The 18344-nt window shown below is 43.4% G+C and overlaps 1 protein-coding gene across 3 annotated transcripts in view; it reads right to left on the bottom strand.

Annotated features, from left to right (window-relative positions):
• The window catches only part of PRKAR1B (protein kinase cAMP-dependent type I regulatory subunit beta), a 94549-nt gene that overhangs the window by 74995 nt on the left and 1210 nt on the right, over window positions 1–18344 (bottom strand). Inside the window, exons 1-4 of one of the 3 annotated variants that reach the window (XM_014869816.2) lie at window positions 16734–16958; window positions 15663–15867; window positions 6053–6223; window positions 2144–2235 (exon numbers count right to left, since the gene is read on the bottom strand). In XM_014869816.2, coding sequence (XP_014725302.1) covers window positions 2144–2235; window positions 6053–6223; window positions 15663–15839 — 440 coding nt within the window. In that variant the 5' untranslated portion in view covers window positions 15840–15867; window positions 16734–16958. Of the gene's footprint in view, window positions 1–2143; window positions 2236–6052; window positions 6224–15662; window positions 15868–16733; window positions 16959–18344 lie in introns of those variants that run through there. The other 2 variants (XM_014869827.2, XM_088174356.1) reach the window with 2 other exon arrangements.

Raw genomic sequence — 18344 nt, 5'->3', positions numbered from 1 at the left:
TGACAGCAGAGGCAGAATACACCTGGCCAAGCAAAGACTTCAGAATGCACCTGCAGCACACACAAGGGAGCCTGCAGGTCTCTTCACTCCTAACACATTTCCATGACAGGACAGGGGAAAATGGGACACGGGGAATGGATAGGAGAGACCACGGTCATGATGTGCAATCAGCACAGTGCAAGAAAAAGCACTTGTCCTTCAGATTTTGTCTCTCACACTATTTTGATAACATCTTACTGAAATGTCCTTTTTTCCAGCCCTAAAACCTATCCTTTCAGTGCCTGTCACATCAGCATGCTGACAGTATAATCAGGATTTACAGCAGTTCTGTGCATGCATTCTCTTCTATGGGTGTAAAAGCTAGAATAAATGTGCAAAGTTCATCCTCTTCTAATTACTCCAGAAATCTGCATGTTAACATAATATCATTAAGATTGCAAAGTAATTAAACTGTGTAAACATCTGCAAGAGGCAGCAAAATTTGCAGTCCTGGAATGTGCTTTGACTGCAAGCATTTGAGTATCCCCATTGAAGGACTGTGCTGTTGGTGTTCTGCCAGAGCTAAACCATCAGTGTAGAGAAAGTTTTTGTCTTTTCTAAGGATGGAAGCACAGAAAAGTGGGGCTGGTGGGGAGTTCCTGAGCTCACTGAGCCTTATCTGCTGCTTGTCATTGCTGGCAGACCAGAGTCTAATCTGTCCTTAATGGCCTCAAGTGGTGGAGACTCCACAACCTACCCAAGCAATCAGAGACCTCTTCTTGCATCTCACTTGACTCTCCCCCACTGTGCTTTAAATTTGTTGCTCTTTACCCTCTGGCCCACAGAGCAGTTTATCACGCATATAACATTATTCACATGCAATTATAAGCTATTATTGCATGCCTCTGCCCCAACTTTTATTCTGCAGGCCAAGCAATCCCATTCTTCCCTCCGAAGTGATGTTACCTAGGTCTGTGATCATTCCCACCATTCCATGAATTTCCTCTAACTGCTTTTCCTTCAAATGCAGTGCCCAAATTGGACACTGTGTTCCAGCTGAAATATTTCCAACACTGGGACATCTTGCACGTTCTCTTTAGTTACCCCAGTAAAGCAATAGTATTTTCAAAAAAAACTTGACATTAGTGACTATTATTCAGACCATGAGTCACAATAAGTTCCACACAGTGCTTCAAGGAACAACCAAAACTGCAAAACTGTCTTATAGCCATAAAGGTGTTTTTCCTGCCTAAGGAATACTTCTCTGCACTTGGCTCAGTGTCAATCCATCCTGCTTTTTCCAGAATATTCCTTCAAGCTGTCAGCATCATTTTGAATGCTGCCCTTGTCTCCCAGTGTTTTAGCAGCCCTTCCCATCTTCATGCCAGTAAAAATTCAACACTCATAGCCTGTCCCATTGAGGCTACTAACAACAATAATGGTGACAAGCAGAACAACCCCTCCAATATACTTTTCCATTGGAATGATGGACCAGTGGTACCTGGTATTTGGTATAATTCCATCACACTGGTTTCACTAAAGACATAATTCCCCGTTTTTTTTATGAAATCATCATAAACATTAATGTCAAAAACATTGCTGGAAGTTGACCTGTTTGGCCTCCTTTCTGCCTCCCCCAGCTGCACAACTTGCTGTCAGCTCTGCAAACACATTTTCAAGTCCTTAAAAGTCACACTGGCTGTTACTGAACTCCTTGGTCTTCTCCAGGTGCTTATAAATAATTCATTTGTTCCAGTTTTTCCAAGAACAAAACGATTTACCTGCCATTCCCTGTTATCTCTTTACAGACATTATGCTTTTTCTTTCCCACCCATTCAGCACTTGACCTGTCTTCCCTGAGTTTCAGAAGTAATGGCAAATGCTTCTGAGATTGCTTTAGCTAATTAAGTAATGCAGAATAAAGTTTATCAGGCCCATCTGTTCTGAAAATATTAAATATGTCTGAATACACTCTAACGTGTTCTTGTCCTTTTTTACCTTGTGATTTTACCCTCTGTCATAATACCATGAGCAGCTTGAGGGTGCATCTAATGCGACTCAATGCATCAGTGAGAGCAGCTGTGAACCCTGAGATGAAATTTAATCTAATTTCTTGTCCTCACACCAAGCTATGTGTTCCCTTGAATCATAAAGCCTCTCCTACCTTCGTTCATTGTCATCAAGATGAGCAAAGAGCACATTCTTGGAGATGGCCTTAGCCAGAGCAGTCATAGTTTTATAGTCCTTTGGAATAACCTGTAGAGAAAAGAATGAAAGATAATTACACACCTGATTGTATTTCTTCACAAATCGTGAAATCTACCGAAAATTCCACTCTTCAAGAAAATGGATGCAATTTGATTTCAGGCACTGAGACGGGGTTAGGCTATAATATAAAGCCACTAAGAAAGTAATAAATTACAGTTTTGATAATGTGAGGATAAGAATTTTTGTTCTCAAAATGACACTCAGAAAGGAAATATAAGATCAGGGATGACGGGGGAGAAGGATATCCATAAAATACTACAATTAGGAAGCACTGGCAGCTGTGTAGTCTCCTTTCATATGTCTTGGACTGAGGAAAAGTTATTTTATATTCCTCTTCCCTCCAAACAACATCAGAAGCAGCCTACTTTTAAAACTGTGGAAATGGCAACATTTCTTTAGGAAAAAGGTAAAAATGTGTTGATTACATCATATTTTTCTGTACTTTTTGTGGTATGAGCAACCAAGCTCCTGACAGGTCTACTTGAGTCAAAATCCTATGCCTTGGCTTCATAGCAAACAAGAAGAATTTCTATTTGAGAATGAAGATGTCTTTATTTGTTAACTGGAGAGATGTCAAAAGTCCTGTTGTGCATTAATTTGCTCAAAATAAAAGTTGAGATTCAGAAGTATTTCCACTTTGGAAAGATAAGCTCTCCATTTTGGTAACCATTCAGGTAAGATACCAGTAGATAATCTCTCTCTCTCTATTTGCCAAGTATCTTCTACCAGTCATAGACTCCAAGATTAGGAGAGACACAAAAAATTTATAAAAAACTATGACCTGTCGAAGATATTAATTGTCTTTGATAATGTGATTTTCCTTAATCGTTTAATTATAACAGGACAGAATCAAGCATAGCAGAAGTTTGAAGTGTTAAATAAACCTTACTCCAATCTGAAAATCAAAATCTGTTTGTCAGTCTCAATTACTGCACAATAAATGTCTGATAAGGAGCATTTACCTCTCACATTTTGTTATGACAGAAATAGTGTATCTGTCTGTTGCAAGTTACTACCTGTGTTGATGCACAGGTACTTTCCTTCCCTCAACCTGGAAAGGCAAGGAAGTACCCATCCAACCAAAAGAAGGATGTCTCAAAGGGTAAAACTCATGTAGAACCAGTTCCCACAAAGAATTATCAAGTTTTATTTCACAGGGAAACGCTGCACTGTGAAGATCTAAATTGGCTTCACACCTCTCTTGTATTGACTGCTGCAGTCATCAATTCCCCAAATTAAGTCTAGAGAAGTATACAAACTGCATGTTTGTATCTGAGTGAAACCTAATCTAATTGATCTAAAAGTTTAAATTTCTCAGTGTTAAATTCAGCCAGTATCTTATTCTTAGTTTTTACCCTATCAGAGGAACACTGGATTGAATTTCAGGCCTGAACCCTTGCTCTATTAGGAATACACCAGCAGCTCAGCTCACTGCTGATGAGCCAAAAGGATAAATAATCAGATCACTAAGACATTCAACTCCAGCCTTTCTGTCTGATTATGAAATAGCACTGACTAGCCTTTCTCAGTGTAAATTTGCAGCAGTGAAAGCCACAAGGCTTTGTGGGTTTGCTGGGGCAGGGACACAGAAAACACAGGAGAGATTGTCTAGGTGTAACCAGGCATCTGACCAAAACCAATTGCTGGTGAGAACTGCTCGGCCATTTCTTACATCACTCTTCCAAATAATCACTGAATGTTGTCTTCAAGCTGATAACCCTCTTCAGAGCAAGATTCCTGTTCTGTTAGTTGTTAACTGTGTTATGCCAGATGTGTTGACAAATACTGCTTTCTCTAGCTCAAGGATGAACTAACCCTCCACAGAGATCTTCCCCAGAATGAAGCCATGCCTTGTGCTTGCTCAAATCACAAAGCTAAACCTCTTTTGATTTTCTCTCCAGGGATATAACTCATTTCACTGCCTCTAGCACTACTCATGCTATAGCTCACCCTTTCTAGGGATCCTTCAAGCTGGCTTATGACCCAGATGTGTTTCTATCCAACACCTGAATTCAAGCCAGCAGTTCTTCCTGACTACTATCTAAAATTCCATCTGTTTGCAATAGTCTAACACAACCTTTGCCTTGCTTTTTACTCTTTTAAATTTGTTCCATAATTTGTCCTTTCAGTGCCTCCTTTTATTTCTGTGTTCTAGAAATGTCACAAACACACATCCATGGGTTTCACCATGGGATTCATTTGCTTATGGCAGAAGACAAAGCACTGACACAAATCCTCTCAGTGCTAGTTCTGTATTCCATCCAGCATCTGTAGCTGTACAAGAAACTATCCCCTAAATTATTATTATTTAAGATCAGCCAGTTCCTAGGAAATTAAAATCATAGCAGGGCTAGTCACAGAACACACAGAACATGATCTGTATTGCTGCTTCTGGTTCTTGCCTACTCATGCTACTGTCAGGACTCACTGACATCACTGCTGAGAAATGAAGAAAACAAAGTTTACTTCAGGTTCCATTATAAACATAAAAGAATTTCTCAGGGGGGTGGGAAGGGATGTTTCCTTTGATATTCAGAAGAGTCAGATGGAATCCATAATAAACAGAAACAAATGGGATCTCTTCACAGAAGTTTTTTAGGGGGATATTGCAAAATGCACAGAAAGAAAAGTGTTTTAAAGTGGCTTTTGAAGTATCACACAGATTTTTTGACAGTGTGGGGCATTCATTAATAGCTCGACCACAGTGCTGTTAAAATTTACCACTCACTTGCAAACATTATTTAACTGCCAGAAGAATACTCTTACACACTTGTTCTTAGAATGAATGGCTCTCCTAATGCTTTTTTTCTTGGGACAGAAATCCCCAGAGGAGCCAGGGAACTTGTATCATAAGCAGATGACAAAAGCACATCTGACTGCAAAGGCAAAAAGCATTCTGCCAAAAAACAGTGACTGACAAAATGTATTCCCATAAAGAAAAAGCAAGCTCTTTGAGTTAAAGCTACTCCAGGCGTGCACAAAAGCACATTAGTAGCATCTGTCAACCTTATGAAATACATTTTCAGCCTGGTTCCCTAAACAAACATGACATATGCTATTGCAATATCTCTCTTTTCATAATCTTTGAAAGCTTTAGCCACTGTCAAAAAAAAAAGGAGTTATTAAGATATATCAAAGATATAACATAGCTAGATCTTTTTGTGAAAAAGGCAGTTAAAAAGAGAGAAGCTCAAATTAGAGCTCCTAGTGAAGAAATTACCTAATTTGGGATTGGCATTTCTTCAAAGACAATGGTTAAACAAAATCACCCAAGTATGGCCAACAGACATCCAAAATTTATTGGGTTAAGTGGTACCTAATCAACATGGGAAGTATGTGTCTGAGTGGTCTAGGAAACCTAAATTATTTAGATTAAAGAAAACTTGAGGCAGAACTGGAGGCAACTTTTGGAAACAAAAAAACCCCCAAACCCAAAACAAACAGGAAGTGCAGCAATAGAAAAGCTGTCTTCCAACAATGCTAGGTTTTGATCAAACTGCAGAAGATGCTGCAGTCAGGGACTATCAAGAAAATGGCTGAGAATTACTGAGCCTGTTAGACATGGAAACAGATGAGCAGCACATCTCAAAAAGGAAGGAGCAGGCAATGCTGAAATCCCATTGATGGGGAAAATCCCCAGTCAAGGAGACAGCAAAAGAACTCGAGCGGGAAGATGGTCAGCCCTGCTCATGCCAGCATGAGGACACCATCCTCCAGGCTGGCCCAGGAGCCCAAATTAGGGACAAAACACGAGCCACTCGATTGTCCTGTAGATGTCAGAGCCAGAGGGCTGGTCCCAGGTTACCTTTCTGACGTAGGAAACAGCATCTTCCTCAGTGTACACCTCGGCACTGACCCCGCCCCGCCTGCGCCGCGCCTTCACCACCGGGTTGGGGGGCGGAGGGGAAATCTCATCGTCGTGAGAATCCGACTGGGAGCTCGACTTCTGCCGAGCCAGGATCTGCTTGCATTCTTCCTGCAAGGCAAAAAGAGACAATGAAACACCTCTTACCCATGGATATAGTTAATTCGCCCTTCCTTTATGGCTATCAGCAACCCTTTCACTTCTCTGTTAGGTGACTGTCAATCTGAAAGAAAATTACAAATTTAATGAGAATAGCATTAACTACAATGTGTGTACAGGCATTTAACCTGTTCAACTCTTTCTGACACATCATGGCAACCTATGTATATAAAGTGCAAGCATAACTCTGCAGCTCTACTCCTGGTTGAGAAAGCAAAACAACTTCTTTGGTTTACTCTCCAACATCACAGCTGTTATTTTCTCAGTTGGCTTGTACATGTCATTGTCTCTTGCACAGACAACTTGTCAGAAGTCACACATTGATATATTAGATAGTTTTCTTCATCTTGCTCTGCTTTGCAAGCTTACTGTCACCACAAACAACAAACATGCTCCCTACTCCAGAATTTCTGCCATACAACTGATTAATAATCAATGGGACTCCTTCCAAACAAATAAGATCCAAGGTATGCTCCAGAGGACTATGAAAGATGATGGCTGGCCTAGCACCAGCTGGCCAATAGGGAGATTATTCTCCAAATTTCATGCTTGTGGAATAGAGAATAAAATAGGAAGGGGAATCCCTGAAGAGAGAGTAACAAGTATAGAAAACAGTACAGAAAACCTTCAAGAAAGGAGGTCAGAGTTGCAAGACTGTCAATTCATACATTGAATTTGACTTCCAAAGAATAGAGACAAACCAAATTACCCATAATTACAGTATTTTCCCAGAGCCCCATGTTCTGTCCCTCAGATCTTCTCAGAGCTTCCTCAGATTTGAAGGAAAGCATTAAGGAGTAAAATTCCCTTTGCATCATTCATGTCTGTCAGTCAAAGGAACAGGGGCCTCTGCTCAGACCCAGCCCTTCTTCTCACCCCCTGGCACTGCTCAGCCACAACACATTGCCCTGCTGCTTCTCCATTCCAGCCTTCACTGATCCTGCCTACAGGCAGGGGGAACAGGAGATGGGGTGGACCATATGTTCTTCTCCCTGGTGCAGGAAACCAGAGGGCATGAGCAGGAGGGACACAGCACTGTAAGGAGGCAAGCTGGCTGCTGCAGCAGTAGCCCAGTGTTTCATCTGCTGTCATCTCCTCTGTGCAGGCAGACCCCACAGCCTGGCAGCCCCAGGGTCATGCTGAGGGATGTACATGTAGCCATCACCCCACAACTCCATGAACAACCTCAGCATTTTTCAGACAACTCAGCTCAGCAGCATTGCAGGCTACCCAAAAGAAAACACAGCAAGGCTGAGCTCCCTGCACACCCCATAAACCAACATTCCTCCAACAGGGATGCCAGAACCTGGCCTCTCTCCTCCAGGAAATTTCCAGTGAGACTTTCCATTCAGAGCTAGGACAGGAGTGAGTGGAGGAGGGAGCATCTGGGAGCACCAGCACGAGTGGCAGATCACCAACATCACCAGCTGGTCTCACTGCCAGAGGAAGTGACTTATCCACAGCTCATCAGGTATGGCACAGAAAAGGGCAGTACAGAAAACTGGCACAAGCTCACCACTTTCAAGCTTGCAAGAAAAATGGATGATTAATATATGTTTTGCCATTGATGTTTACATCAAATCCAGTCATGCCACCTGTCTTTTCTGGTCTTATTCCAGTTAATTCCTGCACTATCACTGACACTGCCCTTCTTATTAACCTCTGATACCAGTCTTTGTTGCACTCTTGCTGCTTGAAATAAATCACGGAACAGTATTTCCCATGCTGCATGACTCAAAGTGACAGGTCACACATTCTTGTTTTGAAGAAGGCATTACTGAAATATTTAGGGGACAAGCTCAGAGATAAAATGTAGAGGGCTAGCTAAAGATCTGACTTTTCAAGATCTTGACCTGCCTCAAAAAGTGCCAAGTTTTTTCAGAGATCAGTTGGGGTTTAAATTTGGCTTACAACCCCAAAACTCCCAGGCCACTATACAGTTGACCTTGGTGCTATAACCAAAAAACCAGAATTTCAGATGGATTAAATCCTTACTGAAATTTTTAAATTTCACATTCAAATAGCAGCACTAGATATGTAAAAAATTACTTAGCTAGATTTTCCTATAGTGTAAGAACTGCAAATTCTATTTCAGCATTCTCATAAACTTCTTCCTTATTCCTCTCTGTCTTTAGATTCCTTAAGTACAATCAAGCAAAATATTTCAAATACAAATGTGTGCTATATATTACAATTATATTTAATACTAGTGTTTAAAAATTAAAGCTGTGACTGAAGAATTTCAAATAACATTACTGACTGCCTATCTCTGACAGTGTTAGTGGTCTCTGATTATATCAAATGAACACAACCAAATGCACCTTCCTCATGGGCTTAACTGAAAAGAAGTAAAGATCTTTCTGAAGAATAGCAGCTAAAATTTAATTAAAAGGCAAGTACAACAAGAGGGCAGTTGGGTAACTAATAGTGTGCAGCACTTACACAGTTCTTTTTATATATAGCATATTTACTCAGAGAGAAGAGTAGTAGTTTGCCACATTTTAATATAAAGTACACTCTTCTCTCTTCAGTACACATTGCATAAAAGCCACTTCCAAGGAATTAATAAATACTATCTCCCCTGCCCCAGCACAGATTTATATACAAAAGAAAGCTCAGTGAGATAAAATTAATACTACAAAGCATGCTCTTAAATTCAAATACTTTTAGAAGCCAAAGAGATTTTAAAGGATTATAAAAGTGAGTTACGGTGTGATTCATTTTAAAGGGAAGTCTCTTCACTACAAACTCCTCTCATATAAACAGCAGGCAGTTGACTGGCTGGCTTTTCCATACGCCGCTATTTGCAGTCTGGGAAGGATCCCCATTCCTGAGCTAGACCGTGCCTTTTGGAAATAAAAGCATTTGCTCTGTCCTGGGCTGAGCTTTCAGAGAGACGTCTTCCATATATCCTGGGGTAAAACTGCACAAATGCAGTAAATGTTTGAAAGGAGGAATGAACTGGCTCAAGAAGAGTTCTTCAAACACCGATCTTCAGAAGCAGCTTGATGTGAATCCTTGGGCAGAACTCAGTTTCAAATAAACACCTCATCATCTTTTGTTGTCATGACAACAAATGATCTCTCTCTCTCTCTCTCTCTCTCTCTCTCTTTGGATGGCACTGATAATTCATAATCATATTGCCCAATTATGTCCACCTTCAAATGAGAAAACACATGGAAGAACTGCAAGACAGTGTAACTTCCTTTGATCATTGCCTCAAATTGAAAGACGAACCAATAAATACAATTGCAGTAACCAGCTTATCTTCTGAATGTCCACTTCCAGCTACAAGAAGCTGAGGTATAAACCTCAGGAATTTTGCATATTGTCCTCAGCATCATCCCCAGATAATGCTGATTAATGGTAATTTTTAATGAGTTTAAACACTGCAAGTGGAATAGCCACAATGCTGAGCCAGTTTTTAGGTTTACCCTTCCTTTCAGACCACTGCTTATGAGCACACACACTTCCCGACCCAGAAGCTTTCTTCTCTATCAGCAGGAGCATATCTAAACAGAAATTCACTTCCTCTCCCAATCTCTCCTTTCAGCTTTGTCACTACCTGAAAACTCAGATGAGCTGGAGGAAGGAAAGCACCTAAGGAGGCTCCAAATCACTGTGCAGCCTTACAGCAACATCCCAAGAAGATTTTTAAAAGCAAGTCAGACATTTGATATCAAAGCTCAGTACCTCTGCTCTGCTGCCTGCAATGTATACATTAAGTTTAAAAGCAACACCACCAAACACACTCTAAATTATTTTTCCCCCAAGCACATTGATAAACTTTTCTGACTGACAGACCTGGATTATTCACAGAAAATGTGCGGGAAAGTTCATGCACAGGTAACTAATCTCTTTTTGCACTGGAATTGACCCAGAAGAGAGGCTCTCCATCTAGGAGAGTTTCCACCACCCCTCACCACTCCTTGGGGCTGATGATTTATAGCAACCAATAAAGGCTAAAGGCAAAGCACTTCACTTTGCTGGAGCATGGGACTGATGCCATCACTAAAAGTAGGAAAAATCTGGGAGATCTTAATGTTCTTTCCAGTCTTATCTTTGCCAGGACAGACAATCTTTATGATCATTCAGCCTCATTATTCACAGTCACAATGGTTCCACTGCCTTCCCCCTGGTACATGCTACCTTTTCTTTTACAGCTCTTCTAAGAAATATCTTTAACAAGCACTCCCTACTCTCCTACCAAGGTATTTACCCACTCCATAGTTATCCTCCACTTTGATTACTATTTCTGCATCCTCCATGGTCCTTTGCATCTCAGCTCATTCCCAGTCTAGGCAAAATTCTCCTGCCAAAAATCCACCTACTCTGATGACACTCCAGCTGCATGGCTGACCTTCCTCAGACCCTTTACTGCCATTGTTTTACCTCCTGCAACTTGTTCACACTTCTTGTCTTTCCCCCCACCAGTGTCTTCAGCATCCCAACCCATCACCACCTCTTCCCTACTTCCTTACATATGCCTCAAAACAAAGTGAGAGGTTATGTTACAAAACACAGACCCTATTTTTGATACTTAAAAGCTTATATAATCAAAGAGAATCATAGCCAGCGCTTCTGATTCTTAAAATCCAGCCAAATAACAATGTATGCATGCATAGCTTGTGTAAGAAGAGGCAAGCCCACATAAAAGTGGATTAAGTAACCTGATAAATGTGAAACAGAGGAGCTTGAGATGTGAAACAAAGACATCTTCCAGGCAGAATTCCCTCCCTGTTCCATCACTGCACTCTGTTTTTGTTAGGTTTTGGCTTTGAGACTGGGAAAGCTACTCATACTTCTGGACACACAGAGTAAACAGGGAGCTCAGCTCTAATATGTTCCACACAGGCTCGTTAGAACATGGGTTTGCTTATAACTAATTTTATTTCTTAGGGAAAAAGCTTTTTTCTCTTTCTGCTCTTATTCCCTTCATTCTCCACCCTTCCCTAAGCCTCTTGCATGTAGGAAAGTTTGCCTGAGGGGGTTTTAAAAATTCACCTCGTTTTCCTTTACCTCTTCCAAGAAAACTGTCACTTCTCACAACACTGCCTGGGGCTGACTCTGGCAATCACAGAGGTCCCACCTGAGCTGCTTTTCATCCAGCCCTCCCCAGTCCTGATAGCAGAGGAGAGGCAGGAGCAGAGGCTGCCCAAGCCTGCTCAGCAGTGCAGTCACACAGCCAGGGCACCTGGTGCTCCCACTGTTGTGCCTCCATCAGCATCTCAGGTATGTTCCTGCATGTTTTACCAACATTTCTCACCACCAAGGAGATACCACCCAACTGCTTTGCAAGCTTTGAACGATATTATTATTAGGCTTTTAGGCTAGTTAATACATTTTTTCTATAGTTTATTCTTTGTGTGATTTTGCTTCAAATCCCTACCCACTCCCCAGCTTATGTGAAAGCAGTGAGTTATATTTTGCATAATAATAACGTTATTAACGTAAATACGTTTAAGAATTCATTTCATCAGTTTAGACAGGTTCTGGTGGACATTATTGATTGACGGACTCCTTTCTGTGACAAAATACAAATACCGGGGGAGAATACTGTTGCAGAAGAAGAGCCTTGTGCTCAAATTTTGATGCTCGATTACCTTTGGTTCTGAAACTCTCTGTGGTAAGTGAATAAAGCATGTTTTGCTATCAGAGGGTGCATTTGTGGTTTATTACACCTTTTTTTTCCCCCAAGGCCGGCTCCCGGCAGTGCAGTTCCGCCCGGTGCTGCCAGGGGGGATATTGCGATATTGAAGTGCGGATTCCTGAGCTCGGCTTTTCCTAAAATTCTCCTTCCCGTGGTACCGTGGATCAGCCTGCATCCACAGGAACACCGCCCATCCTCTGGCAGTCATTTTATCAGAGCAAAGCAGCGTTTCCTGCATGTGCTGATGGCAACAGAAGGGGCCTGGGCAGAGCTCAGGTCCAGAAGGTACCAGCAAAGCCCAGCTCAGCCAGCACTGCCCTGCTCTGAAACACCCCACACGCAAATGGCTCCAGCAAAGCCATTTTAAACACGTCCTGCAGTTTCCCGCTGCTTCCTCTTTTGTGCCATTTTCTTCATTAGTTCTACTCTTTATTCTAATTCCTTGCTGTGGAACAATTGAGTTTAGCCTGGCAAGACAACCCCACCTTTGATCATATAATCGTGGCACTAAACAGCCTGACACTATGAAGTTTTTGCAGTCTCAGTATGGCTAAAAATACAAAGTACTGCCCGTAATTTCTCACTAATTAACTTTCACATAAAGTAAGAACCAGAGATAAAATATGGGTTCCCTGGGTTTTTTTCTGCTATGCCTCCTTTAGTCTTCAAGTAAACAGGACTTAATTACAGCTATTAAAATAATGCCACAGTTTCTTAGCTAACATCTATTCCCTCATTCCAAAAAATCCCAATTACAATCCCTAAGGGAAAGAATTTCTCACTCCATCCACCAAAGTCTACACAGTCACAGGGAAACATAAAATAAATTGTTCAAAGGAAATATCACAGGTTTTAAAATATAAAGTATCTAAACTGTTTTCAACTATTTTCTGCGCTCAGGGGCATGTTACAGATTTTTACAAAGTAACTGTTAATGTGATCAGAGTAGATGTCATCTTGAAGTCCATAGGTTACAGCATATAAAAGTGACTGGCAAACTTCAGAATATAGAAACATAGGCTGATTCCCAGCAATTACTGGCAACTTAAGCAGGTCCTGCCAGTATTAAGTGAACAGAAAAATGTGTATTAAAGTTTTCCCACAATTATTTTCAGACTTATGGTTTTTGATAATGTACTTGATACAGATAATCTGCAGTTAGAAATGCCTTGGGAAGGGGATGCTCTTTCTAACATTGGCACATCTTCAGAATCCAACATCAAACATCAAACCTCAGTCTCCAGCACTTTATTCATAAGCATTTATTCACATTCTCCCTTTACAGCCCTCTCAGGCCATGCCCATGCTGTGAATAAAGAGTGGCCAGCCACGGAGCTGAACACTAGCCCAGGACAGTCCACATCCCTGGAGCATTACCTCATTCCCTGGCTCTGCTCTCAGCTGCTCCTACCAATTCCTGCCAAAACAAACCTGCCCCTGCACGTGTTAGACTTCAGAATGATCCTGGGGGCCAGTGAGTGTGGTGGGGTCAGGGCTCAGCCCTGACCCTTTTTCATTTAGCAGCAGGCTGGAGGCAATGGACCCAACTCTGATGTCATCAGAAGGTGAAAAGCATTTATGATCCACTCTGATCTCGCGTATCATAATAAATCTTGCTTTTGTGAGTTGTTTTTATGGGATGGAGTGAAGAATTAGCAAAATTAAACACACTCTTCTATTTTTTTATTCACGTCTGAGGTAGCTCCAGTACACTTATGTGGATCAAGCTCTACTGGTTTTCCACAAGCTCATTTTTAACCACTTGAAAAATATCCTACACTTCATCTCTAAACTTCCCACATGTGTTTTTGACAGATAAACTGTTCTTCTACTGCTCTCTTCAGTGGAACATGTTGTTTATCTGAATGAGTTTGGAAAATAACCCCAAAATACCACACTTAGGTGGAAAAATGCAGTACTTTGTTTAGAAAATCATGCTTAAACGCAAAGATTTTCACTCCTCTCCCTACACAGGACCAAAATTAAAGAAGCTAATAGCAAATGTGCCATGTCAGTATTGCACATTTACAAAAATCTCATGAACAATTGCTAAATTCACAATTCCATTAGGATTCTTCAAACTGCCTGTATATGACAAGTGTAAAAAAACAGGATAAAACTTATTGAAACTTATTATTCTATCTTTAGAGGTCTTCCTTCAACTGTTCTCACGCAACCAACTAAGTCAAAATATTATTTTACTGCAGAAAATCCTTCAGAGTGCAATTCATCCCAAGGAGTCCTTGGAGATGGTTGGGCAACAAGAGAGTCAAATCTGCTGTAGGAACCAGAATTACAGTGCTGGAAACCTCCAGAAGCAGCCTAAAGCCTCCAGGCTCTGCAGGCTCGGCCCCCAGGCTGCTCTAGAGAGGCAGTGCCAAGATTGTGTCCTCCCACAGCCAGCACAATATTCCCTGCAGATGATGCCTTGATGTTTCTAAATCATCTTCCATTTTGAGGCAAGTGATATCCATCAGCTCCTGTGCTGGCATCCTGATTGATGTCCTACAGAATTCTGCTGTTCTTTGGGAAATAATAGGAGATCACATGAAAGAAGATGTCATTTCTCAAGGGTAGGAGCTGCCCTCCTGTCTCAGGTATGTGTGCTGTGTAAACATCAACAAAGCCAAACTCCCCCAGTACAACTTCTCAAGAAATCCCTCTAGCAGTGGAGCATACTCCATAATACCATAGCATATTTTAACGAGGTTTTTTTCAAGAATGGTGTTTATCCTTCTTTTCAAGAAGTCCAAAATTCCACGTTATGACAGATTCACAACAAAGTAAAGGAAATTCACCAATTTTGATTCTCTCAAAATGGGTCCTGGCTGTCAGAAGTTTAGAATATACAGAATTAAGAGATCATTTCTTTTTCATAATAATCAAATATAATTAAAAACTATCTTGTACTTTCTATCCCTCTCTGATATCCCAGGCTGCCACCAAAATGCAATGTTTGCATTTTTTTTAACTACACAAATTTGGCATATACTCACCTACAGAAAAATGTATCTGAAAAGCAGAGAGTGAGATGTATTAAATATTTTACATCACTGGTGATATATCAGCCTTATGTATTATTCACTCTTGAAGGAAGAAATTACTAAACCTTATCTCTCAAGCCTACAACAACACTTGCTCACACAATGTGCTCTTCCTGCAAAGACACCCCTAGGCTTTAGAAAGAATTTGTCTGGGAATGTTCTAAAATGTTTCCCCCTCTCTACAATGCTTTTGAAGACAGTCACAAGTGAATGCATCCCCTGTCAGAGGATCCTGGGACAGGCACAGGAGAGCAGTGGAATTAAATAGCAAACTGTTTAATGATTTTTGAGAACTTGCTGGTTCTCTGATTTCGGTCAGTTTCAGGGGAAGGGAAAACCTCACCCCCTGACACTGAAATAAACAACACCTTCTGCATCCACAGGCAGGTTCTGCAGAGAGATGAAAGTTCAGGATATCATTCCTCACAACCGATTTGGGTCATTTTTAACAAGTGCAGTTTGATGAGATATTATAATCTTGGTGTTACGCACAAAAAATTCTAAACTATAGCCAGTGTTATAGTAGACACCCACAAATGAAGGGTTGGGGCTTTATTCTCTTAACAGTTTGCTTTTTCACAGTTGTGTGATCATTTAAAACTTGAAAGAAAAAAAATGTACCAAAACATTTGAAATCTTTAAACAATCTTTTTCATTTTATAAATGGAAAATGTAAAGTCACCTGAAAATCACTGACCTTTTCTAATTTTTCAAAGTGTTCTCTGAGGAACTTCATGGGTCGGTCTGGCTTTGCTATACAGAGGTTTACAATGCATTCTTTTAAAATCTGTTGGATGTTGTGTTTCTGAACATAGAGTTCACATCCCTTCAGGCTCTCATCTTCTTCCACATTGCAGGAAGCAGCAGCAGCCATCTTCAGGCTTGTAAACAGAAAACACAACCTAGGTAAGAAAATGGTGCGAGAAAGAGATAAAAGACAGTTCCCAATTCCTTTGTCAGAGAGATCTGAAGAGCAAAGACATTTCAATATTGCCTGTTGCCTATTGAGGACCTATTGAATTTGAACGTTTTAATGTTCTGAGGTTGTAAGTGGAAATGCTGAACTGTGTCATCTTCGTATTATCAACATCCCACCAAGTACACAAAGATGATTTTAACTCCTAGATAATGATCACTCTTCGAAAAAAACAACAACCAAAAAAAACCAAATAAACAAACCGGTGAAATTAACCCTACGAGGCAAGGAGTTTCAGAGACACTATTAAATGACGGCGTGAAACCTTGCTTTGCTCTCCCCGTGGGGACCCGCTCCTGTCAACAGAAACCCAGCTTTTTGCTACAGAGATCTTTGGGCAATTTTAGCATCTCTCCCTTTCCCAGCCAGCGACCCTTCGCGGCCCCGGGGAAGCTGGGGAGGAGCGGGCAGAGCCCCCCGAAGGGAAGTGAGCTCCCCAAAGGGAAGTTGGATGACCTGGGGGGAGAACAGCCCCAAACGCTCTTTATTTCCCCCAGCGAGGTTATGAGCGCTCCGTTAGGAGCCCAGAACGGCAGGGCAGCTTTACCCCGGCCCCGGGCTCTCTGCCCGGCTCTGTGGATGCCGGGGGGCGGCCGGGGCTGTGCGGGGCGGGCCCCGGGAGGCTCCGAGCGCCGGGGAAGCGCCCCGGGCCCGGCCGGGCGAACCCGAACCAGCGCATCCCCCGGGCCCTGCCGATCCCAGAGGCTCTGCCGCCGCTGTCCCTGTCCCCCCTGCCCTTCCGCACGGCTCCGCGCCCGGCCGGGCCCGGGGAGCGGAGGGGCCGGTAAATACCTGGCGGCCGGAGCCGGTTGAGCGGCGGCGCCTGCTCTGTCCTCGCCGGAGGTGGAGGCGGGGGAAGCGGCTCCCCTGCCGGTACCGCACTGCAGCCGCCGCCGCCTCCGCCGCTGCCCGCCCGCCCGGGGCCGCGGGGCGCCGCGGGGACCCTCCTCCCGCTCCCGCACAAAGGCTCCGGCTCCGCCGCCGCTCGCCCGCAGGAAGTGCCGCCGCCGTCACTCACCGGCGGGCGCGGCCTCCACCGCCGCCTCCGCCGGGCGGCCGCACGGAGGGAGCTCTCCGCTCCGAACCGAGCGGCACCGACCCTTCCGCTCCGGGCGGCACCGACCTCTCCGCTCCGAACAGCTCCGCAGCGAGCCCTGCGCTCCGAGCCGCACGGACCCCTTCGCTCCCATCCGCTCCGGACAGCACAGACCCCCCCGGTTCGAAGCGCCCCGCACGGACCCGCTCTGCATCTCTCTGACCCCTGCTGACCCACTCCGCACCTCTCTGCCCCGTACTGACCCGCTCTCCATCTCTCTGTACTGTACTCTCTGTACTGACCCGCTCTGCATCTCTCTGCCCCGCACTGACCCGCTCTCCATCTCTCTGCCTGTACTGACCCACTGTGCACCTCTGTGACCCGCACTGTTCCGTACTGACCCTCTCTGCCCTGCACGGACCCACAGGGGATGGCAGGACCTGGCCTGGCTCCTCTGCACCACCAGCTTGAGGACAGGCTAGTGAAGGAAGACGAGCCCGGCCACAATGGACCATGGTCTGGCTGTTAAGAACAGGCCTTGCCATGAAGGACAGTCGGGGAGTTTGAAGTGGCCAGACCATGAAGGATGGACATGGCCATGAAGGCCATAACCTGGCTGTGACACATGGCCCGGCCAGGCGCAGGGGATAAGCTGGGCCATGAAACGTGTCCTGACCACCATGGATGATGAGCTGGCCTTGCAGGACAGGCTGTCTGTGGCACGGGAGCTGCCAGCCCTGCTGAGCACCCACAGCTCGGGAAGGGCTGGGAAGAGCAGCTCTGCCTTGGGTATTTAGAGCAAAGCCAGCACACCCAGCAGCACCTCTGTGCAAGGAGTGTGGTCACAGCTGGGATTTAGTCATTGGCCAGCACATGCTGTCAGGAATACTCCAATGCATGCTTGTATTCCTTCTGTTGCCAGGAAATTCACATTCGTGGTTCGCATAGAATAAACTGTGAAACAGGACTCCAAAAGATCACAGTCAAGCTAGGAGAAGCACAAGAGAATAAACTCTGCTGGTAAACACATGGCTATTTTAAAAAAATAATTTGAATTAGTTCTGTAGTTTATTGCACTTCAGATTCAGCGCGATCACTCAAGAAAAGGACCCTGAGCATCCTTTCCTTTTGGTTTGATGTCTGCTCCATGTAGTCACCAGAGAGAATACAAAACACGAGGTTGTGTAAAGTACACATAAGGACATAAACGCAATGTATATACACATTAGATAATACAAATAAGCACTAAAAAGAATACAACGCTGTTACAGAAACTGACGGTTTCCTGCCCGTGCTGTTTGATGCCTCCAGAGAAGAAACAGCGGGGGCAGTGATACATGTGACAGTGGCCGGGCTCGGAGCCCCCG

The sequence above is a fragment of the Sturnus vulgaris genome, chromosome 16 (genome assembly GCF_052056855.1).
Source record: "Sturnus vulgaris isolate bStuVul1 chromosome 16, bStuVul1.hap1, whole genome shotgun sequence".
NCBI lineage: Eukaryota > Metazoa > Chordata > Aves > Passeriformes > Sturnidae > Sturnus > Sturnus vulgaris.
This window is presented reverse-complemented; position numbering and strand designations above follow the sequence as displayed.